At 43.0% G+C, this 25,030-nt stretch overlaps 1 protein-coding gene across 1 annotated transcript in view; it reads left to right on the forward strand.

Moving 5' to 3' along the window:
- The window catches only part of LOC120913772 (pre-mRNA 3'-end-processing factor FIP1-like), a 53,048-nt gene that overhangs the window by 25,215 nt on the left and 2,803 nt on the right, over window positions 1-25,030 (forward strand). Inside the window, exons 6-14 of the mRNA XM_040323971.1 lie at window positions 4,082-4,192; window positions 9,576-9,709; window positions 11,651-11,775; window positions 14,606-14,711; window positions 14,826-14,997; window positions 17,196-17,253; window positions 17,345-17,400; window positions 23,262-23,421; window positions 24,202-24,366. Of these exons, the coding sequence (XP_040179905.1) occupies window positions 4,082-4,192; window positions 9,576-9,709; window positions 11,651-11,775; window positions 14,606-14,711; window positions 14,826-14,997; window positions 17,196-17,253; window positions 17,345-17,400; window positions 23,262-23,421; window positions 24,202-24,366 (1,087 nt within the window). The remainder of the gene's footprint in view (window positions 1-4,081; window positions 4,193-9,575; window positions 9,710-11,650; window positions 11,776-14,605; window positions 14,712-14,825; window positions 14,998-17,195; window positions 17,254-17,344; window positions 17,401-23,261; window positions 23,422-24,201; window positions 24,367-25,030) is intronic.

Consider the following 25,030-nt stretch of genomic DNA (forward strand, 5'->3'; position numbering starts at 1 on the left):
TTGAATTGCTTCATACTTGGCAACATTTGATTGCACTTTTCTGTGTAATGTTAACTTTCCTGTAGCTTAAGGATATTTTCTAAAAGTTTGTTCAGACAGGAAGCTGATCTTTTAATAACCAGGTTAAAGTTATTTTTTATATACCTTCTTTGTGTCACCGTCTATACAACAGGGGATTAAAAGGTATCCATCAGAATGTAACACCATGCAACAACTTGGTGCATATTTGGCACATGGAGGAATTAGTTATCTATGAATATGTGGGTTGTGTATGTATCTCTGACATGGGCACCAGTACAAAAATCCATATGGATTTTTCATTAGGAGCTGGCCAAAATGTGTGTAGTTTATGGCTAGCTTAAGGCTTTGTACAGCTTGTTTAAAGGATAAATTCACCTTTTAGAACATGTGTTACACTTGTATTTATGGTGCAACATGTAACATATAACCTGTTCCAGCTCCTGCCTTCATATCCCCATTGCCCCCTTCCCCTTTGACAGCAGGCATGGCACTACGCTAAAGTTAGTGGGAGAATGAGATGGGTAAGTCGCCAATTCTGGATTGTCCTGTGGGTCAGTCTGTATGTCCAGAGATATGGTCTCATCTCTGGACAGCAGATGGCGCCAGAGGGGATCCAGGCGGAGCCGCTTCTTCCCAGCAACCAATGAGAGGAGTTGAGCCTCACTGTGCATGCTGGGAGGGGGGTATTTCTGTGGCGGAAGCCGTTGTTCTTGGTTCTTCGCTGGTTCCAGGTGCGGCACCCACCTTTAGGGTGTGCGCACATCGCGGGCCCCACCTCTATGGCCTGCCTGGCCTGGGGTCACACGCAACGCGGAGTTCCAGACTCTGGGCCCTCCTGGCCTGGAGCAACTGATGCCACAAAGGGGCCCCAGTGACTGGGTCCCCAGCTCTATTGAAGAGATCCTAAGCTACGTGCTGTGCGGTGGGGGATCGGCTCAAGGAGAACCCGGAGGCAGGTTGTTTGAGAGACTTGAACGAACCATCGGGGATCTGGTGACCAGGAGATTGACAGGTACACTTCCACTGTCAACCGGTGACCCTAGCGCATATTTATTGGGAGGATAAGCTCAACTATTTAGCTCATCCAAGTTCTAGGCCTGTGGCAGAGGCTCATCAGAGCCAGGTCTGTGGCAGAGACCTCCCAACATCCTTAAAGTGACACTCGGGCTGCCAGGCTTGTGGCAGGAGTCTGTCTGGGGGCACTTTACCCACTCTGGCTAGAGTGGCGACGAGTTGTACTACTATCGTTGAAAGCAGGATTGCTTTCTCTTTCATCCAAGCCTGATACCGCAAAGTTCTTTACTTCATCAACCTTTCCTGTCCTACCTCACGTTGATGTTGGTCGTGTTGGGCCGTGAAATAAAGCATTCAGAAAACCTATTTCGCTGATTGGACATTCGTTTACTGCTCTACTCACTACTATCACCCTAGACAACAATTAGAGGTAACTCAAAACACGGATCCCAAATCAACCAGCGGCTCCTGAGGGGGTAGTGCTACATATGTATACATATTATATATATTTTTTTTTATTAAAGGGCCTAGAGGTCCCCAGGGCCCCGGATGGCAACCCCCCTTTTTTTATTTATTTTTTTTATAAAAAGAGTGAGTTTTTATTAAAGGGCCCATTATTAGTGTTTTTTTTTTTTTTTTTTTGTAAGGGGCCCAGAGGTCCACAGGGCAACCCCCTTTTTTTCGTCAGCACCCAAAGCCCCCCGACCTCAATTTGCGGCGCCGGAATCCCCCACTTCGTGGCAACCCCCGGCTTCTCAATTTTAGCCGGCAGCACCCCCGGTTCTCTGGCCCAGGGGGCCCATGCCTGAAGCTGTGTAAGGGGCCCCATAATTCCTGATGGCGGCCCTGCTGGCACATCTACAATTGGTAAGGCTGTGGGGGGCTCAGCCCACACAATCGTGTCATTCATTCACATGGATCTGTGAATGAGTAAACTACAAGTCTAGTCTTCCACTGCTGCAGACGGGCTTGTAGTTTTCAAACAAAGTACAAGTGTGCTGTATAGCGCACTGGAAATCCATTTACTCTTTCTTTTAGTTTTCAAACTAAAAGCCCATAGAAAAGTAAGGGCAGGAAGTGGGAGGGAGTGTGTACCAGAGCCTGACATTGCACCTGCGATTCTTTGATTGCGGGTGCAATGCTTTGCAGGCTCCTGTAGGAAAAAATAATAAAAGCTTTTTTTTTCCCTAATGGGTGAACTTCACCTTTTAGGAGCATTGTGTTCAGCCAGCATTTTCAAACCTTTCAGTGAGTTTCCAGCAGATTTTATGAAGCTTTTAAATCAAAGTTCTGCTGTGGTGATGTTTAAACACAAATCATAGTGGCAATACTAAGGGCCTGTGTATACAGGCTATTAATTGAACTGCCAAATATGTGCTTAAAGTGTATACTGTCCATGAAATTGTTCCATCATACCACATACAGTTTTAACTCTTCCTCGTTTTATTAATATTTAAAGGATTTGTGTATTTTCAACATTGCCCTTTAAGTCACATGAAAAGAATACCTTTCCATTGTACCATATTTTGTAAAAAAAAAATAATCTATTTATCCATGTCCTCCATGGCAGTGCCCAGCTTTCCTTGGCTTTTTGAGAGTATTTTGCCTATTGGCCTTACAAACAGAATTAGGATTCACCTCCTACATTTAGGTTTGTTGAATTTTTGATTTGCTGAACCCTTAGTGAATTGAACCCATCACCACCACAGGTGAAAAACTGAGTGCATACAAAATGAACAATGTTACTTTGTTTCTTTTTAACTTGCTTTTTAACGACTTTTATAAACATTGGGCCGGATTCAGAAAGAGATACGATGGCGTATCTCCTGATACGATGGCGTATCTCCTGATACGATGGCGTATCTCCTGATACGATGGCGTATCTCCTGATACGATGGCGTATCTCCTGATACGATGGCGTATCTCCTGATACGATGGCGTATCTATGCGGCTGATTCAGAGAATCAGTTACGCATAGATATCCCTAAGATCCGACAGGTGTAAGTGTCTTACACCGTCGGATCTTAGGCTGCAATTCCAGGCTGGCCCCTAGGTGGTGCTTCCGTATTTTTACGCGAGGAATATGCAAATGAGGATTTACGCCGATTCAAAACCGAACGACCGCCCGGCGCTTTTTTTTTACGTAGTTTGCGTTCGACTTTTCCCGGCGTATAGTTACCCCTGCTATATGAGGGGTAGCTAATGTTAAGTATGGCCGTCGTTCCCGTGCCGAGGTTTGAAATTTTACGTTGTTTGCGTAAGTCGTTCGCAAATACGGCTGGACGTAATTTATGTTCATGTCGAAACTATTGACGTCCTTGCGACGTCATTTAGAGCAATGCACACTGGGATATTTTACGGACGGCGCATGCGCCCTTAAAACAAAATGTAAAAAACGCGGGGTCAAGACACATTTGGATAAAACATGCCCCCTACATCCCCATTTGAATTACGCGGCCTTACGCCGCAACACATGTGTTACGCCGCCGTAACTAAGGGCGCAAGTTCTTTCTGGATAAAGAACTCGCGCCCAAAGTTAGAGCGGCGTAACATATCGGAGATACATTACGCGGGCCGGACAGATACGCCATTGTATCTGAATCCGGCCCATTGTGTCAGACTGTCCATTTTTTTTTTTTTTCTTCTGGGAATTTCCTAAAAAGGGAGGGACTGAAGGACATTGAGTACTGTGCACGCCCTGTGTACTTTTAAGCATGCTACCCCAACTAAACGTCATCAATGACCAACTGTGTAGCATGCTCAATGACCAATTGTTTAAACTCTTAAAGAAAGCTGCATGAAGCTTTCTGTAAGCTTTGCAAGTGCTTAGTAAAACTTGGCTCTACGTATTACTAGTTTACAAGTTGAAGCCTGTGTGTTCAACAACTAAGCAGCAAGAAGAAAACTGGGAGCTACAGGAGCATGCATGCTCACAGGTACATAACGAGCATTCGCAAAATATTCAGCCCTGCACAAATGTATTGGATGAATAAACAGCATGTTTCTTCATATTTGAGAAATTAAACTTTGAAAATCTTTACTTCAGGTAAACTGCCACCAAGAGGAGTAGATTTTGCTGCCCCAGGTTGTATTAACGGAGTCCCTGTTCTTGAGGTGGATTTGGAGTCTTTTGAAGAAAAACCTTGGAGAAAGCCAGGTATTCAATAATAGAAATGTATTTCTCAGGATTCATGAATATTTATAATGTTTATCAAGAGTCTCCAATCTACAACCCCAGGGACACATCCAGCACACTACAATATTTCACTGGTTCCACAGCAACTCTGATGTGATTGGGGGGTGGCTTTGGTGTGAGGGGTGGTATCTGATGTGATGGGGTGGCTTTGGTGTGAGGGGTGGTATCTGATGTGAAAGAATAATTCATAGCAGATTTACAGATAATGTATTGCAAAGCACTATGAGGTCATATACTGTTGTGCACAAAAGTTTCCACACCCTGGCACACAAATTGTAAGATTTTGGCTTTGATATTGAAAATATGATTGATCGTGCCAGGATAGTGTAAGGATAGTGCTCATATGAAGCCTTTATTATCGCAGTTGTTTGGCTCCTTTTTATATACCATCCAGTACTGTTCAATCACTCATTAAGAAGTGGAAAAGGTCAGGTAGATTAAGAAAAATTGCAGCCACAACTGGCAGAAGAATAGTTCAGGATACAAAGCAAAACCCACAGGTAACCTCAGGAGAAATACAGGCTACTCTGGAAAAAGACGATGTGGTTGTTTCAAGGAGCACGATATGATACTTTAACAAAAAATAAGCTGCATGGTTGAGTTGCCAGAAAGAAGCCTTTAGCGTGCCAATGACACAAAGAAGCCCTGTTATAGTCTGTCCGACAACACATTGACACGCCTCACAGCTTCTAGTGCACTGTAATCTGGAGTGACTAGACCCCTAAATAGTTTTATGGTCACAACCATAAGTGCTATATTTGGAGAGGGAATCATTAAGGTCTATAGTGACAAGAATACCATCCCCACTATGAAGCATGGTGGCGGCTCACTGATTTTTTTTGGGGGGGGGGGGGTATAAAGACACAGTTAATCTTGTGAAAATTGAATGCAGCATGTTATCAGAAAATACTGGGAGAAAATGTTGACCCTTCAGTGGCTACAACAAAAAAAGGGTAAAGGTTCTGGAGTGACCATCAGTCTCCTGTCCTTAACCACTTCCTGACGACCGTACGACTATATACGGCCGCAGTGTGGTTCTAAATCTCCGGGAGGCCGTCTTTATACCTTCGGGCCACTGGGGGGCACGGGAGCGCCCGCCACATCACTGAGATGCCGATGCGCGTGCCTGGCGGCCGCGATGTCCGCCAGGCACCCGCGATCGGTGGTTACAGAGACAAGGACGTGGATCTGTGTGTGTGTGTGTGTGTAAACACACAGATCCACGTCCTGTCAGGGAGAGAGGAGACCGATCTGTGTCCCTTGTACACAGGGACACAGATCGGTCACCTCCCTCAGTCAGTCCCCCTCCCCCCACAGTTAGAAACACTATGTAAGGTACACATTTAACCCCTCCCTCACCCCCTAGTGTTAACCCCTTCAATGCCAGTCACATTTATACAGTAATTGGTGCATATTTATAGCACTGATCGCAGTATAAATGTGAATGGTGCCGATGTGTCCGCCATAATGTCACAGTCCCAATAAAAATCGCAGATTGCCTCCATTACTAGTAAAAAAACAAAATTCTGTCCCCTATTTTGTAGGCGCTATAACTTTTGCGCAAACCAGACGCTTATTGCGATTTTATTTATTTTTATCTTTTATTTATTTTTTTACCAAAAATATGTAGAAGAATACGTATCGGCCTAGACTGAGAATTTTTTAATTTTTTTTAAAAAAATTGGGCTATTTTTATTATAGCAATAAGTAAAAAAATATAATTTTATTTTTTTCAAAAATGTCGCTCTTTTTTTGTTTATAGCGCAAAAAATAAAAACTGCAGAGGTGATCAAATACCACCAAAAGAAGCTCCATTTGTGGCAAAAAAAGGATGTCTATTTTGTTTGGGAGCCACGTCGCACGACTGCGCGATTGTCAGTTAAAGCAACGCAGTGCCGGAAGCTGAAATTTCACCTGGGCAGGAGGGGGGTATATGTGCCCAGTAAGAAAGTGGTTAATATCATTGAGCCACTCTGGGGAGATCTCAAACATGTGATTAATGCAAGACGGCCAATGATTTTGCATGACCTGGGGGCATTTTGCCAAGCTGAATGGACAGCTATACCATCTGCAAAATTCAGGGCCTGATAGACAATTATTACAAAAGACTGCACGCTGTCATAAAGGGGTAATACACAGTATTAAAGGGGTTGTAAAGTTTTTTTGTATTCTTTAAAAATAACAAACATATCATACTTGCCTCCACTGTGCAGCTCATTTTAAACAGAGTAGCCCCGAACACTGACTTCTGGGGTCCCTCGGTGGCTCCTCCCAGCATCAGATAACCCCCTAGGAGAAGCGCTCCAGGGTCCAGCATTTGTATCCATAGACACAGAATCCCGGACTCTGCCCCGCCCCCGGCACCCACATCATTGGACTTAATTGACAGCAGCGGGAGCCAATGGTTGCGCTGCTTTTTATCCAATCAAGAGCCAGGACCCCTTAGAGAGGTACAAGCGTGTCCCCGCCGAGGAAATTTTGGGGCTCAGGTAAGTAAAATGGGGGGGGGGGGGGGGGGTGGCCGGTGACTGCCAGGTGTTTTTTCACCTTCATGCATAGGATGCATTAAGGTGAAAAAAAAACACAAGGGTTTGCAAACCCTTTAAGAACTAAGGGGATGCAGACTTTTGAACAGGTTCTCATTTCATTTGTTTAGTTGTTGCCATTTTTTGTTTATGATTGTGCCATTCTGTTATAACCAGCAGTTGAATATGAATCCCATGTGTTTTGCTTGCTCACTCATGTTTTCTTTAAAAATGGTACATACTGTACAGTAAATTACCAATTCTCCAAGGGTATGCAAGCCTTTGAGCACAACTGTACATGCACTGTCTTGTATAATAAAGAGGCATTATCTTAAATGGATTCTAGTTCACCACATGGTGACTAAAAGCAATATATTATTATTGAAAGTGATTAAAATGTATGTAAATGCAACCTTTTTTTATTTTGTATTCATTTTAATTCATTTTTGATATGGGAAGGGTTGTTTGTGTTTTTATGCTAGTGTCCTTAGGGGAAAGGATGTCTTCTCTCTGCTCTGAGAGACGCAAACATTTTTATTTTATTTTTTCTTTGCTGTGTTTTCATCAAGACTCTTCTAGCAAGTCTACTAGCTTCTACATTTCCTTTGCAGCTTTCCGAATCAGTTGACTCAACAGCTACTTGGGGGAGCATTCCCAGAACCATGAAGACAACGCAAGGCTGCCCTGTAATATTGCTTTGAGCACTGAAGCTTGCAGTTTGCTCTCCCCTAGGCATGCAGAGCAACGTGACAGGTTGGCCACAGGGCACTATACAGGTCCAGGACTGTGGTCCATCCGTAGTGACATCCTTGTCACTGAAGGGTTTATGGTCACAGGAAGGGAGAAGACTTGAATGGAGCTTAGCCCTCATTCTCCGCTGATGAGACATCAAGACTGACACAGTACTCTTTTTGTCACAGCCCACAGTCAGAGGAGCATGTTGTTGCATTTATTTTAAATTTGACACCTTTTTTCTTTGTATCACCTCAAGCTCCTGTGCATGTCGGAGCCACGACTGCACCAAAGCAGCCTCTGTCTCAGGGAGAATATGGCATTTTGTTCACACATGACTGGCTGTTGCCCCTGTTCCTTGCCTGCTTTGTGCTAAACAGCACAACAATCTTTGGATTTTCTTGGTTTCTGCTGCCTATAGTGACTGGTCACAGAGGGGCCTAACCTTTGCAGGTCATGAGGTTAAACCCTCAAGAGATCAGTCAATATGAAGGTATTTATGGATGGAATCTCAGCTCTCAGCCCTGAGGTCTCAGACTGTAGGGAACACAAGCCTTTTCTCCAGAGTCTATTCCTGGCTCTTCTATTATCGCTCTGTCTCTCGCTCTGTCTCTCGCTCTGTCTCTCGCTCTGTCTCTCGCTCTGTCTCTCGCTCTGTCTCTCGCTCTGTCTCTCGCTCTGTCTCTCGCTCTGTCTCTCGCTCTGTCTCTCGCTCTGTCTCTCGCTCTGTCTCTCGCTCTGTCTCTCGCTCTGTCTCTCGCTCTGTCTCTCGCTCTGTCTCTCGCTCTGTCTCTCGCTCTGTCTCTCGCTCTGTCATTAGTGTTTTGCCTGGAGTACCGTCAAGGGTCAAATTTCAACCCTAGCCTTCCTTTTCCAAAGACTGCTTGCCTCGCATTCACTGGTGAAAAAATGTGTGCAGGGTGTCACTTACGTTTATTCTTTCTGTACGCTCCCAGTGATATTGTGGGACCTCGACTACAACCTGATTTTGTTGGTTCTTCAGAAGCCACACTTCAAGCCTTTTAGGGGTATCCCTCGGTCTTCCTTCACTCACAGGGTTGAACTCCTCATTGCTATCATCTCTGTGGATTATGTCTTGAAGCTATCATCCTTAAATTGTAAGAAGCCCTACCTAGTGTTGCACAAGGACAAGGTAGTCGGCTAAAGTGTCTTTTAGATAATTGGATTCACTCTGTCATTCCTGAGGGGCTGTGTAGGGTATCCTGCTTCTCGGGCTACTATTGCTAATATGGATTAGACAAGGCCTTATTTGAACCTATAGTCTGAAGTCGGTCTGAGTCTTCCCTTTCCAGTTGAGGTACCCTTTTCCACATATGTCTGTGCAACATGGACTGTTTCGCATCAGGCATCGGTTTCTCCGACTTGCAATGCTGACACTTTGTCTTCTGTTTTACACGTTTAAGTTTTACCATGTGGATGTTCAGGTTGTCCGCTTAGTTTTCAAGCCCTCTGTTTGCCCATTTTGATACATAAGCCTGTTTTTTATTTGTTTTCTGCAATGTAGATTTTTGACTTGCCTTTAAAACAGGCTACATATCCCTCTTCTTCTATTCTTTATAAACCACTCTTGCTTTCTACAAAACTGAGGCCTGATGAGCGTGGGAGGGGTTATGCTAGGGCTGTCCTAGCTTTGATAGCCTGTCTCCGATTACCTGAAGGTAGCTGCATAACCTCACGGCCTAAGATCATGTGATGTTCTCCAAAAATAAGATTTTTACTGGTACATTTTTAAGAAAATACTATTTTCCACAATATATTTGAGAAATAAGCTGTGTATGTCACTAGTATGAAAGATAGTCATGTGGGCATGACGAGCAGTGATTGATTTTGGAATTCACGATCAAGACCACGGAGCTTTACACGGTTTGTACTAAAAACATTAAATTTGTTTTTTAATTGATATTCAAAGTAATGAAATTACCTGTCTGAACTTTACCCAAGATGTACTACTACTATACACTCACTCAAGTACACTTTGTTTTTATACTACTGGACACAAATAACTTGACTGGGTGATACTTCAGATGTACCTAAAAAGGTGTTTTGTGTTCTTTGTTCATTAATAGGTGCTGACATTTCTGATTACTTCAACTATGGGTTTAATGAAGCAACCTGGAAAGTGTATTGTGAGAAACAAAGAAGACTTCAGCTGGGAATGGACAGTATTTATCATATACACAGCAAGGAGAATAAAATAATGGTATAATAATCAAGCTATACAATGAAGGATCTACTTTATACAACAAGGATGATAACCTATGGCAGGCAAAAGGATTGCATTATGAAGTTTTGGAATATTTACCAGACATTCCTCAGATGAATAGCCATCTGTAATCATTACATTTGGGAATGCATTAAAAGAGCTAAAGCTGACTTTCATGCAATGACTGCATTCACAGCTGAGATGCACATTAATAAATTATCTAAGCTCAAGCGCAGCTGGGAAGGTCACGCCCCTTTCTGTGCTCGACAGTAGTCACCTCCCTGCCCTTAGTATTTGGTATTGAAGAAGCAATTTGGTCAGCCTGTTCTGTCAGTAAGTGTAGCAGTGCCTGATTGGCTCTTAGTGCTGCCCTTCCCTCTTCAAGTCTAAAGACGGCCATACACGGATCAGCTTGATCAGCGCTGCAGGCTATAGACTGCAGTGCTGATCTGTGTGTTTTAATGGTGGGGGAGTGAAGTCTCCCTGCTGTCGTAATACAATAGCTCAATGGGGAGGATTCCCCCATCCACCTCAACTGTGTGGATGGGGTATCAGTCAGTTTTTTTTTTTTTCCCCCCCATTTTGGTTGAATAAAAAAAACTGACTCTATGGCCAGCTTTAGTGTTGCTGTTCTTGATATGGCAAGAAGCTAATATGAAGAGAGATTCAAGTACTAATTGTTATATGTAGAAATACTGTACATATCATTTTTTTTAAAGGATTCTGTTTTTATTATCCCTTTTATTCTCTTTAAAGGAGAAGTACAGCCAAAGCTTGTTTAGCTGCACTTTTTCTATTGATCTCTATCTCCTGTGACCCGTTTTCAGCAGACAGCTGGATGAAGCCCCTTGTCGGCTGACGTCACAGAGCCGGTGCTGGCTCAGGAAGAAGCGCGACCATATGGTCGGCATCCATCCACATGCCTGGACTGGCAACCGGCTGAGAGCCTGAGCCAGCCGCTCCCGCCCCCTCCACAACCCAGCGCTCCAATGAGCGTGTGGGGGGGTAGAGCAGAGAGCCAGTGACTGACAATGTTCTGAGAACCAAGCGTTCGTCGGTATTTCCTCGGATCTTTGTGTTGGAGCTGGCTGGGGACAGATACAGCATTAGATCGATGCTGCATCCACCTAGGCAAGTAAGATTCTGGAAAAGAAAAAAAAAAAACCCTATACTTTTAACAATTTGGATGCCGGGTGGGTGATTTACAGAAACGGAGGGTAGTGTCTCTTGTGTATGGATGCAGAGGTCAACCCACATCCCTAAAATACAATAGAAAGGTTCACCCTGAAAAGTGTGGCTCCTCTAGTGGGACTTTTACATATAGAGTAGTATACCAAAAGGTTCTTTATAAACATTTTATTGAAAAAAACAATAAATGCTACTAAAATGCATGACATCTCCAAATAGATATACGCAACAAAGGAAAAAAAGGTGCAATGTACAGATAACAGTTGGAAATTTTTAGTGACAATACATAAACCAACTCTGTCTGAAAGGGTAGGACAGAAAGGAACCCAACATTTCGAGGTTGTGTATGGGTAGAACCTCTTCTTCAGGGGTGGGAGGTTGCACTAAGACAGCAATGGTATCTGTAGTCAGCAAAAAAAGGAAAAAAAAAACTTGTGTGCAAAATCTCCAAAAACCAATCCGCTTCCAAGTTTTTTGGTGTAGCTGTGCATAGTACACAGAGTGTTCCAGTAAATCACCCACTAAATGTCATTGCTCCAATTTTTATCATGGGAACTGTTTCAGAGCCACGTTATATAACTTTTATGCATCTGCATATTTTGGGACACCCAGCTGTGTGATGAGTACGATGTGTGTCTTTTTGTCCCTTTTTAATCTGTGATTCTCATTGATTTCCGAAGATATATATATATATTTTTTTATATATATATATATATATATATAAACTATACTTTGCATTTTGAAAAACAGGTGCAGCAAGGCAGAACGGGTAATATGGACAGAGCAAGAGAAAATCGCTATGAAGACGCTGAAATGCAGTTTACTAATCTGGGTTGTAAAGAAGGAAGAACGGTTTCTGAAACCTCCCAGAATGGGTGAATATTTTCATATGAATTGTACAACCCAAAAAAAGGGGGAGCCAATAATGTACTTTGTTTTCATATCATATATTTGCTTGATTGTAATGCCTCTGTAGACATTGCAACTTCATGGACTGAAACGCACAAATTCAGCAGTGCCAGAACATCCTTTTTGCATCATCTCATCTTTGTCTTTGTTCTAGGTAAATTCGTAGACAAGATTTAAGGGGGCTCGTTCAGTCAAAAACAATTTTACTTATTGGTGCCGACTTATTCCATCACAAACAAACAATTTCCACACTTACCAGCTAGCCTGCCTAAAAAAACGTCACTATCCAATGTTTAAAACAGAGGGTGTCGTTTGCAAACATGTGGAAGCCGCAGTGCCTGTTTCAAGGCTCCTCGGTATACTGCAGTCCTATTGCTATAATGTTGAGTCTCCAAGTAACTCCCATAAAGCAGTGGATAAATTAAGGGCAGGTTTTCCTGAAGGGACCTCCATACCTCCCAACATTGTGAGATGGGAATGAGGGACACCTACTTGCAAATGTATATAGACATAGGACACGCCCCCCGACACAAACCCTTAAAGAAGAATTAACCAAAAAAAAGGTTATTAAATTCACAAGGACTTTTTTTTGTTCTTTTTTATATTGGCTTTTAAAATTTACAAATGCAGCAATTTAGAAATTAGATGAAAGGTTTAGTGCTGGGAAACACTTTTTGAAAGATAAAAAGTGCATTTTATATACAACTATATACCGTATTTATCGGCGTAGAACACGCGCCGGCATAGAACACGCACCCCAATTTTAAGAGGGAAGTTTCAGGAAAAAAACATATTTTTAAAATCAACAACGTTGAAGCAAATTAAGGGTCAGTGACCATCAATGTCATCTGCAGCACAAATAAAGTCCTCAATGCAGCCTGATTATTGTCATTAATGCCTTATATATGCCTTAACTAATATCATTTGCAGTCTCACCATCTCCCACACGAGCAGCCTGAATCAGGAAATCACTGAGCAGTCATCTCCTCTGCACTCGGCTCTCACATTACACACACAGTCCCGCCTCCGCCATCGGCATTGGACCAGCTACTGTGATAGGCAGAACACTGGTCCAATGGCGGTGGCGGAGGTTGGACTGGTGTGTGTGTGTGTGTGTGTGTGTGTAAAGTGAAAGCAGAGGAGCCGAATGGAGTGGAGATGACAGCTCTGAGGTACGCTATCGGCGTATAACACGCACCCCTGCTTTGTCCCCGATTTTCAGGGGGAAAAAGCGTGTGTTATATGCTGATAAATATAGTAGATCAGACCAAAATGAGGGACAAATGAAGAGGAATGAGGGACATTGCTCAAAATCAGGGACAGTCCCTCGAAATCAGGGACAGTTGGGAGCTGTGGACCCCACCCCTCATTAAAGCGGTTGTAACCCCCCCCCCCCCCAAAAAAAAACCCTGCAAGACAAAGGCATAATGGGCTAGTATGACTAGCATACTAGCTCATTACGAATTACTTACCTTAGTTCGAAGCCCCAGCAGCGACCCTCGTTCCTCTCCTCCGCTGCTGCCATAATACCCGGAGTGACTTCCGGGTATCGCCGCTCCTGCACTGTGACTGTCCGGAGCGGCAATGACGTTGCGTGCGTTTACAGAACTTTCTCATTCAAGACCTGGCGCGCTCAGTGCGCCTGCACCGTAGACATCTGTGCCTGATTTTCTGAAAATATCTGCTTAACCATGTAGGTTAAGGAGATATTGCAAGCTCCTACAGGTAAGCCTTAATGTAGGCTTACCTGTAGGTGCAAGTAGTATCAGAGGGTATACAACCACTTTGCGCAGCATGTCCAGCACTTCTTTTGACTTCCTATTTCCCTTGGGGATTCCAACAGTGCATTTTCTAGTGTCATTTCTGTATCTGTTTCCACCTTGATGCTCTCCTATTACTCCTCATACTTTCTACAGACCATCCAATAAAATTAAACTCAACCAAAGATGGTAGGAAATCGGGTAAATTATAAATGGCATTAAGGTCCTGTATTTAATACTTTGCAGTTAAAAGGTTCCAAGGAAAAACGAAACACTAAAGCGTTTCTGCCCTTGGGGTCCTTAGTCATAGCAGAGTTGTTTCAGCAAGCTGCTTGTGGAGGCTGAAAATGGGGATCATATTTGTGTTCTCTTCAGCATTGGCTATAAGGGTAGTAGCCAGGGGTCAAGTCCTGGTGAAAAAAGTGTGGGAACCCCCACCCAAGATCCACTCGCCCACCAAAAAAAAATAAAAAATGATAGGTTCATATGCATAATTACTAAACCGCATGTTTTTTTTATTTTTCGATCCACTGTACCTTAGTAATCCTTTGTTACTGGCCGCTTCCTGTATATGGATTCATTGTGTAGTGTTCAGGTAGTCCATCACTTGCTCAATGCCGCAATGTCTTCTGGGAGCTTTTGTCATTGTTCCCAGGAGACATTGCAGAGGTCTGCCGCGAATTATCGCGGGATTTAGAAAAAACTTTAAGCAAGTACAGGAAGCAGCCAGTAACAAAGGATTAATAAGGTTCGCCTGCCCCTGCCCCTGACAGTGACTCAAGCTGGGCATCGCCGCTTAGTGAAGGATTGGCTCGGGTGGCTCGGCTGCTCTTGTCTTGCAAAGGGAACTGCGTTCCTGCTGTGAAAAAAGTGCAGGAACTCCGTTCCCACGCGTTCCCGCAGGACTTGAGCCCTGGTAGTAGCACCTCTTCTCTTGTTGGGTCATGGCATGCATTGGCTACAGGAAGGCATGGGAATATATTGCTTGCTCTGCATATATCAGCTATTCACAGTACTATATGTAATTGCTTCATAGAAATCAGACTGGAAGCACTGATGCAATGGTTGGGGAGATCTGTAATATAGCTCGTGTTGAAGGCAGGAGATGGGACATTCAAGAATCAGATGAAATTCTTTTTGAGGTAACAGTCATAACAATATATACGTGTGTCAGTAACAATATAGATGTGTATACAATATAGAGATGTTTGAGATGGTATCTTGTATATTCTGATGTTTTTGTTTCTTCCTTTAAGGTGGTAGCTAATCATGGGTATAAGCCCCATGGCATGATTCAGCATCAGCCTCCTCCACCTCTTTTACCTCCACCAAACATTGCTCAAAATCCTCCAGTGTACAATGGACTTCCTCCGCCTCTATTCTTCCAGCGCCCACCTACTCCCTCTCAGGCACCTCTTCATCCTTCAGGTGACTGCAGTGCCACTATTTCTTCTAGTATTTGTCCAAACTTTGGATACATTCATCAAATACACTAATTTCTCTTGCCTTTAAATTATTCTTGGTTTTTCAATTTATTCACACCATGGTTACACAACATCAGTAACAGACCTTGCTCATTTACTTCCAGAGCACTGAGTCAATGTTGCTATCAATAATATCACACAAGCCATACTTTGCAAACCTTTATTATCAAGCCTGGAGATTCATGAGTAATTTTTTAGTTGCTCAATCATGAATTTAATTGCATAGCAAAAACTTTTAGACTTTGATCTCCTCCTAAGCTCCATAGACCTCTGTGAAGGTAGGAAAATATAAAAAATTGCTAATTTTGGGAGATTTTTTTTCCATATTCAGGCTTACTTTGGGAGATTCTTCTCATGAGACTAATCACCTAACAAAGACCCAGCAGGCACTTGCAAAACATAGTATGAATCATAGCTGCCAGTTCCACTTGATAGTGGGAAAATGTGTACATGACTGAGACTGTGGCATTGGTTAACACATGCCTCCCAACTTTCAAACTTGAGAATGAGGAACACTTGAGGGAAGTAGAAGGGTGTGTCCAAACTTTTTAGTGGGAGGGGCTTAAAGGGCATGGTTGAACAAAACCCAGGCTTCGGGTATATGCAGGGGGGTCACTTTTGGAGGTAGGGGAGCTGTACTAGAATGTGGGTTTAGAGTTGGGCACAGATATATACTGAGGTAGGGGTGCTATAGGAGGGGGAGAGGACTTGTGCTCACGCAAGCAATACCCTCCCCCAGTTCACCCTTTTAGCAATATATGCACCCCCCCTTCTGCAAATCCAGCACTAAGTTTCATCATGCGATCATCCTTCCCAAAATTAATACCCCCCAGTACAAATCTTCTCCAGCCTTCTAGCATGGGATTTTCTCCATCCCAACCCCCCCCCCCCCCCCCCAGCACAATTCCCCTCTATCCCCATACAGCTTCTGGGATAAATTTTCTCCCCCAAAAAATCATCCCCACAGAACAATTATCTCTCCGGCCCTTACTTAACCCCTCCCGGCCAAATTCTCCCTACAGGCACAATTCACCCCCAATACAAATGCACTCACTACCAAATTTTACCCATGCAGCAAAAAAATTCTCTTCTTTCTGCCCCAAGCACAGACTTCAGTTACCAGGACCTTGGCGCCAGGAGATCTTCTTCCCAGGCTCCTCCTCCTGTCCTGTGAGGACCCATGTCGGAGCGGAGGAAGAACCTATGGGAACTTCCCTTGGCGTTCTGACATTTTATTGCTGCTGTAAACATGAAGCAAACTGGGAGAGGTGCCGGATTCCTAAGTGTCAGCAATCACTGCGATGGAGACCTGGGGACACCCCGCAGGAGATGTGGGAAAATACTTGGTGTTGGTGATCACCGACACTCTCACTACTGCCTAGTCCTGGCCATGGTGACACTATACCCTGCAATGTAGTCTCTATATTGCAGCAAGCATCTCCTTGCTGGCTGCCTGTCGCAGTAACTTTCTATGACGGGCAGCCGACGGGGAGATGTCAGCTGCAATACAGAGACTGAATTGCGGTGTGTGTTACACGATACACCCTACACAAGATGCTGGGCAGAGGCAACCAGTGCCCCGCCAGACAAATCACTGGAACCAAGTGCTGGAACTTGTTTACTGGGCTCAATTCAGTGACTTAGCCTTGATTCGCTGGGACTTGCATCAAATTCTGGGACAGTCATGAGGAATCAGGATGGTTGGGAGGTATGGTTGGCAAAAATATGTAGTACACTGAAGCGAAGGCAGCTAAGTGAATTGTGTTTCTTTGTAACATGTCCCATTGTAGATTTCTACTGCTTCTTGCTGTATTATTGGTGGTTAACCCCAACCTTTCATGTCCGATGATCACATGAGACAGATGATGGCCCAGTTCTTTTGCCAAATGCAGAATTATAAATAAGTATGCACGTATCGTAAGAGAGAGTACCATTTGTTTCTGTTTATTTACATATATGCAGTGTAGCTATAAGTGTGTTTGGCTTTGTAGACATTCCTCAAATTTTCAGCCTTGTGGTCATTTCAAGGTGTACTAGGTAATGTTGTAAACTACATATTTTAATACATACACAGGTGCATTAAATGTGTGCGTATGTAAATCTATCCAAAACACTTTCTCTTTTTTTTTAATTGTATTTTAGCACTGCTGCCTCCCCCTCTTGTACCCCCTCCTCCTGTCCATATTCCACCACCCACTGGGTAAGTCTGAGACTGTAATTTTCTGTTGTCTTATTCCTCTCTTGTTGTAAAAAATACTAATACTTTTGTGTTTTTTGTTTTATATCCAAAGCCCTCCTGTTGCTTATAACACTAGACCACCTCCTCACAATGGCTATTACAACACTGGTGAGCAATGTTTATTTTTTTATGATTATTGCTTATAGTTGGCTGACCATTTTAAGAAATTCAGTAAAAAATTAAGGTGAAATAATAGTTTTTTCATGCCTGCTGTGATGGTTGAGGATTTATCCTAAAATAGTACAAATTATGGAACGATTATCTCGGCACAATTGTTATCTTAATCAGACCGGTCACGGGTTTGATATTCCTAGGCCCTGGATTATAAAATGATATCCTTAGGTCATTGTACACTGGTAAAGCTTTTGAGGACACATGCCCTGGATGTTCCCCTATAACCCTACCTCTCTGTATTAGTCATCATTGTTTGTTATTGTCCTATGGTTATGGACCTTTAATTTCCTAGGGATAAATCACTCTTCGCTTAACTAGTTTTTATTTTACTTCAGATTCAACTCTTCACTGTCTTATAGTAACAATAGAAGCCGTGCATCTGACTAGGTGCAACCTCAGTAACCTTGGGAGCCATACCTAGGCCCCACACTGTGGAAATGGCCTGCAATGATGTTTCAGGCACTGTATCCTGCTCGAGTGCTCATCTCGGGCATTTGGTGCAACGTGTGTAGTTAGCCACAGGGTGCTATACAGGCCCAGGGCCATCCATGTGGAACCCATATCCTGGATGATTCCTTGGTGGGAAGCCCCACTGTGATGATGGCTGAAGCCTAGATCCTATATAGGGACATGGACAGGTAAGACATGCCTACACTGTTTGTTGAACAGTCACTATAGGCTCATACCATGTATGAAACTTAATCGGGCTGACACTTGATTTACACATTTATGTGTACCCTGAATAGATTTTTTTTATATTTTAACCACTAAAGGACCTAGCCTCTTTCTTAGATTTGGTGTTTACAAGTTTAAACACATTTTTTTATTTTTTTGCTAGAAAATTACTTGGAACCCCCAAACATTTATATAATTTTTTTCTAACACCCTAGAGAATAAAATGGAGGTCGTTGCATTACTTTTTGTCACACCGTATTTGCTCAGCGGTCTTACAAGAGCACCTGTGACTGCATAGGTCTACATTACAATCAAGAAGTTAGATTGGTATCCCATTGCAGTGTGTGGCTGCCTTTTCCAAGTTTCCTTGTTTGACGCAGTGGGGAGCCAGGCCTGCACCTGTGGGGTTACCTGCTGTGGGATCTTCTCAGCGCACCTGGAGTGGTAATTTCTCCTCTTCCATCCTGCCTTCAGTTGGACAATGCCAAAGCTATGGCCTACTTTAATCACCAGTAGGGTACCAGGAATCGTGCAGCCTTGAAAGAAGAAAGCCTTATCTCATGGACAGAGAAACACTGTTCAGTGATATTTTCTATCTGCTGTTCACATCCCACACATCCCATTAATGGACCAAGGGGAATGTGCTCTTAGCCCTGACATCTTCAACCTGATATGTCAGAGATGGAGAGTTACATATGTGGATATCCTGGCCCCCAGGTTGCTCAACAAGGACCAAGGATTCTCTAGCACAGTGGTTTCCAACCTTTCTAGTGTCGTGACCCCTTCATAAAATTTCCCAAGTTGTGGGGACCCCTAACAGAAAAAATAATTGTAGTATGGGTTGTCGGCACCTAAGGCAAGACAAGTAATTTGCGGCCCTAGCTTACGGACATAGCTTATGGACATTTAGCGCTCCCTGAGTCCCTTCCACTTGTACAATGTTAAAACCCCTTATGGTACATTTTAGGATGTCTTTGTAAGGGGAAAGGGAATAGCCGCTCCAGGTGGGAACCCAGATGAATATCCTACGTTGCAGACAACTCAGGTGCAGGCAATGCACTTGGCAAAGCAGGAACAAAGATTGTCTCTGGACAGCCGCACTCTGAACAATTTGTAGCCTTTTATTGAAAGAAGGACAGCACTAAAAGTTACAGCAAAATAAAACCGGACGCGTTTCGCACTGAAACTAGTGCGAATGACTTGGTCATTGTAGTGCTGTCCTTCTTTCAATAAAAGGCTACAATTTGTTCAGAGTGCGGCTGTCCAGAGACCATCTTTGTTCCTTCTTTCTCTTTGTACTTTTCTTTCCTTTTTTATCTCTCTATCCTAATTTTTATTTTATTTTTCCCCCATTCCTTTCTCTAGCCATCTTTCTTATTTTTTTCTCTCCCTTTTTCTTTGTTCCTCCCCCTCTTTTCCTCTCCCTTCCATGTATTCTCTTACTCCTTGGTGGGGGGGGGGGGGGTTATGGGATGAGTGCCAGTGCTGGGGGAGTTCTGATCAGCCAACTTGGGTGCTCTTGATCAAGGTCATCATCTGATCTGAGAACTGTAGTGGGGATATTTAATGGCAACTCTCATCACAGGTAGTGTTACTCATTGTGTCTCGTAGCAGTGACACCTATGCTGAAATCAGGAGATAGGGTCTCCTCCAGCCCCTCCCACTTCGTATTCCTCTCCAGTTAGCTGATCTTTAGTCTCTGCCACCCAGCCATGCAGTAAACTAGATGGGCACCTGCAAAGAGGCTGAGTGGGTGGCCACGGGCTATAGAAACAGCCCAGCTGGGCGGCCACAGGCTCCAGGCACAGCTCTGCTGGGTGGCTGCAAAAAGAGGGGTGCGGGCTTCAGGAACAGCCCAAGATTCGGTGACCCCTGGCAAATCATCATTCGACCCCCGAGGGGGTCCCGACCCTCAGGTTGAGAACCACTGCTCTAGCACTTACATTGGATGTTCTGATAAATCCATGGACTCGGTTGAGGCAGAATTTTCAGTGAAGGAAAGGCATAAATCTGCCTAAACTGCTCTGCAAAATAGAAAAAGAAAAGAAACAAGTGATGCTTATTGCATTAACGGGCCCATAAAAACCTGGTACACAAACATACTCAGACTTCTGGTGTCTCACTATACCGTAGCCTTACAGAAAAAACAATCAATTTTATAATACAGGGGCCATTATACCCAATCTGCACTCTGGACATCCCTGTCCACAATAAATGTGACTTAAAGGGGGGTTAACCCCCCCCAAAAAATTGTAATATTACATCTAGCAGAGCCAGCATAGTAAGGGCATTTACTTTCGTTTATTTTTTTTTTCCCTCTGTACATACCTTTTTTATATTCTGTTTTTGTCCAGGGCTTCCGGGTTTCCGATGACTGCGGGACTGGGCGTTCCTATCCTTCCGTTGGATGATTGACGGCTTGTTAAACAGGTGACCTGTCACACAACGCGTGTCACCAGATGTCGGGAAGTAGCCGAGCTGCAAGTCGGCACTATACGGCGCCTGCGCAGTCAGCTCTACACGGCGGGTGCAGGCGCCATATAGTGCCGACTCGCAGCTTGGCTATTTCCGGAAATCTGGTGACGCGCGTTGTGCGACAGGTCACCTGTTTCACAAGCCGTCAATCATCGAACCGAAGGATAGGAACGCCCAGTCCCGCAGTCATCGGAACCCTGAGGCAGGGATAGGAACGCCCAGTCCCAGAGTCATCAGAACGCGGAAGCCCTGGACCAAATCAGAATATAAAGGTAAGTACGGAGAAAAAAAAAAAAAAACCTGCCCAAAATATATGCCCTTACTATGCTGGCTCTAATGTTAAAAATTTGTTTTTAGGGTGAACCTCCACTTTAATCACATTGCAGAAGCTGATGCTCTTGTTAGGGTATGTTTCACTCTATCTAGCCAATTGGACACAGTGGGTAAAGCATTGTGAAAGTAACATCATTTTTCCTAAGGCGCTTTTCACCTCAGTAAACTTGGCACTTCGGCGTTGTACTTCAGCAGAGAAATCGGGGTAAAATTAAATCCGCACATCAATTTTCATGGGGTTGCCTTTGGTTTTGGCTGTCTTTTTTTAAAGCTGAGTGACTTAAAGAGAAATGGTCTAAAAGGCTTAGCAGGGACCCTATGGGCCCTCTCAACTGCAAACATAGATGAGAACAAGTCATTGCCAAATATGTTTAGTGAGCTATTTTTTTTTTCCCTCCCTTTCTGCTTTCTCTGGGATTCCCACTGCCCTCACATTGTGTCTGAGTCTTTTTTTTTTTTTTTTTTTTCCATGCCCTCTGGAAACGGGGATTTAAACCTCATAAATTACTTTGCTTCATGTTATGGCTTTTGTACGATCAGAAATTTACCAAAACTTGGCCTTAAGTACCCTTTAGGGACAGGTTTTGTTCTTGTGTTTTTTTTCCAGAAACCTCCTGGCTTTGCTTTGCCTTGTAAGTGGAAGAAAAATAAATATTCAAGGTGTTCTCTGGATTAAACCGCCTTGCAGCACCCTTTTTGCTTCTTTGGGACCTCAGTTTGGTTCGCTCTGTTTTGTAGGAACCACCATGGCTACCATGTCTTTCAATCTCTTGATCAGCTGAGCTGCTGCTTGCAAGGAGCTATTCCTAATTCTTCACAAGGATAAAGTAGTCTTGCGCCCAAGACCCCCCCTCCTTCCTAAGGTGGTATCAGCCTTCCACCTGTATACATTCATAATCCTTTCTTCATTGTGCTTGGCTCTTAAGCACCCAAAAAAGATGACTCTTCACTCTCTGGATGTGATTAGAGTCATCAAAGTGTACCTAAATGCTACCGCTTCTATCAAAAAGATGAACTTTGTCCTGACCTCACAAGGGGGGTATCTTGCTTCAAAATCCAACATTGCTAGTGGAAGAAGACCACTCCTCTCAAAAGCCTACGCCATAAAGTACCTCGTACACCAAGGGTGTCAAACTAAATTTCATAGTGGGCTGCATCAGCATTATGATTGCCCTCAAAAGGGCCGGTTGTATCTGTAAGATTAGATGTCCAGCACATCCCCTCCTCTTACATTAGATGTCAAGAGCCACCCCACCATCAGAAGTTGAGTCCCCCACCCTCCCTTACATCACAGTGCACCCCCTTTCCTTATGCTGCTGCTGGGAAGAATCTGGATGCATTGCTTGAAAGCATAAAGTAAGGGTCTGGAGGACGGCTGGAGTTGCGAGGGTCACATGAAATGGCCTGGAGGGCCGGATTCGGCCTGTGGGCCTCGTGATTGACACCGATGTCCTACACTAATACCTGCTCACTGCATCAGGTTGGTAGGAGTTTTCTGGGCATTCAAATTTGACCACCAAGTTGCTTAGGTTTGTAGGGCTGCCACTTGGTCTTTGATTCATACCTTTTCCAAATTCTACAAGGTGGACGTCCAATTCTCTGGGAATTCTGCTATTGGCGACAAGGTTCTGATTTCCCCCCTTTTTTTTTTTTTTATTTTTTTTTTTTTTTATAACTCCATGCTATATAATTAAAGTATTTTATCTCCATATTTTTTTTACCATTGATGGACCTTTTGTAATGTGACAGACATGCATGATATGACACATTGGAAATTAACCCTAATGTCTTCCTTTTTCCGAATGGCCTTGCGCTTCCAACAGGTTGTACCATAAAGATCTTATTCTCTGTCTCTCATCAATTGTCTAACAATTGGTTTGCGAGCATAATTTGTTCCAGAAACATGCCTAATATTCAAAGCACTTGTAATATCAAAGCATTTTTTTTTACAGGGTATAAAAGGGAAGAGAGGCAACTCTAAGTGTAGCAATAAGTTGCTAAATGTTGTACCTTCATTAAATGTAATCATATTGCTACACTTAGAGGCTCCTCTCTTCTTTTTTTTTTTTTTTTTTATTCTCAGTTGTGACATGACGCCACTCTTATATCAAGACATTGCTTGTATATCAAGGCAAAATGTATTAAAAAATTTTGCTTTGTCTTGCAAAACTCTCCCAAATATATATTTATAGCATTTTTTTTTTTTTTTTAATCTGTGCCTCTGTGAATTTAAAATCCCCTTTTCCAGCTGTTATGACACTTGACGGCATTGTAGTTGGGTGGAATTATATGTTGCTATTTGATTACTGCAGGGCAAGGTGTGGTGAATTACCATTCTGTCTCAACTGATCAGACCTCCTGGGTGACAACTGTAGACAAAGGTACCAGCAGTCTTGGGGGAAATGACTGGATGGCACGCAGACAAAGGGAACCTGACAGACCCAGAAACCTAAATCTGACCAGTTATAAGAGGTGAATAAAGTGCAATTGTGTAAATTTAAAGTTTTTGTTTAGGGTTATATATTTAACCACTTATTGAGCGGCTTTTGTATATAAATGTCCTGTCACCAAGTGGTTATACAAGATCATGGCTGCATGCTGGCTGTTTTTTTAAAAGTGATCTGAGCAGGTGTACAGCCACCAGATCACTTTTAGCTTTTCAATAAGTTATTCCATCAAATAGCTGGACTAGTAATATTAAGTATGGCCGTTGTTCCCGCGTCGAAATTTGCAAATTTTACATTATTTCCGTAAGTCGTCCGTGAATAGGGCTGGACGGAATTTACGTCCACGTCGAAACCAATACATCCTTGCGGCATACTTTGCTGCAATGCACACTGGGATATGTACATGGACGGCGCATGCGCCGCTTCTAAAAAAACGTCAATCACGTCAGGTCACACCACATTAACATAAAAATTTGAATTAGGCGCGCTTACGCCGGCCACATTTACGATACGCCGCCGTAACTTAGCAGGCATGTACTTTGTGAATACAGTACTTGCCTGGCTAACTTATGGCGGCGTAGTGTAAATACGCTACCCCGCCGCAAAGATGCACGCCCCTAGCTGAATCCAGCTAATAGTGTGTGTGTGTGTGTGTGTGTGTATGTGTATATATATAATTTCTTTGGGTTTAATACAGCTTTAACATTTCTGTGATGCATCTGCCTCTTCAGGATGTACTTAATGGTCCAGGTAAATAATACATTGCAATTTGTTTTAAATGTAATTTTTACTATTTGCCCCCAAGTGAAAGTGATCGATATGTGAATTACAACCGGGAAAGAAGTTATGATTGTGAACGTAAACATCGGCACAGCCTTGATCCTAGCTGGAACAAAGAGGATAAATCCAGAGCTGAACCAAAGCAGAAGGAAAGGGATGAGAGCTCCAAGCACAAGTCTTCGTCAAGGCGGTAAGTTATAAAAACAGATAGTATAGATGCCTAACATTCATGATCTTTTGTGGGAAAAGTCTTTTAAAGGGGATGTGGTTTTGAATGGGGAAAAAAAATAATAAATAAATAATAATAAAAAAAAAAATATAATATATATATATATATATATATATATATATATATATATATATATATATATATATATATATATATATATATATATATATATACTGGGGAAATTAAAGATTAATTCCTCGATTTAATCTTAAACTTTTTTGATCGATCAAAATTCTTGACGTCACTGGACAGTGAGACTTACCCTGCTGGATGCGAACAAACTGCACCCATTGGATTGAGGTACCTATGCATCAGTCTCCATCAGGGGAAGGGGGCAAAAATAACTGTTGTTTCCTGTCCTAAGCAGTTTTGTGCAGAAAATTCTTTGTGTATCGGCAACATCTGTTCTGTGCGAAAGACTGTTCAGTTCTTCAGGGTGTATTGTCAATAAAATGCGATCATGTCTGCTTCCAGAAAATGTAAACACTCTGGTATGTCTGTGTGATGGGCTAAAGTGATGCCTACTTGCCTACTATAAAGTGACTGACAGTCAATATACTAGATAAGTTTTATAATTAAAGTTAAACTAACTTTCTATGTTTTTCTTAAAGTTTAATAAGAAAAA

This window comes from Rana temporaria, chromosome 9 (genome assembly GCF_905171775.1).
Source record: "Rana temporaria chromosome 9, aRanTem1.1, whole genome shotgun sequence".
In the NCBI taxonomy this organism is placed as follows: Eukaryota; Metazoa; Chordata; class Amphibia; order Anura; family Ranidae; genus Rana; species Rana temporaria.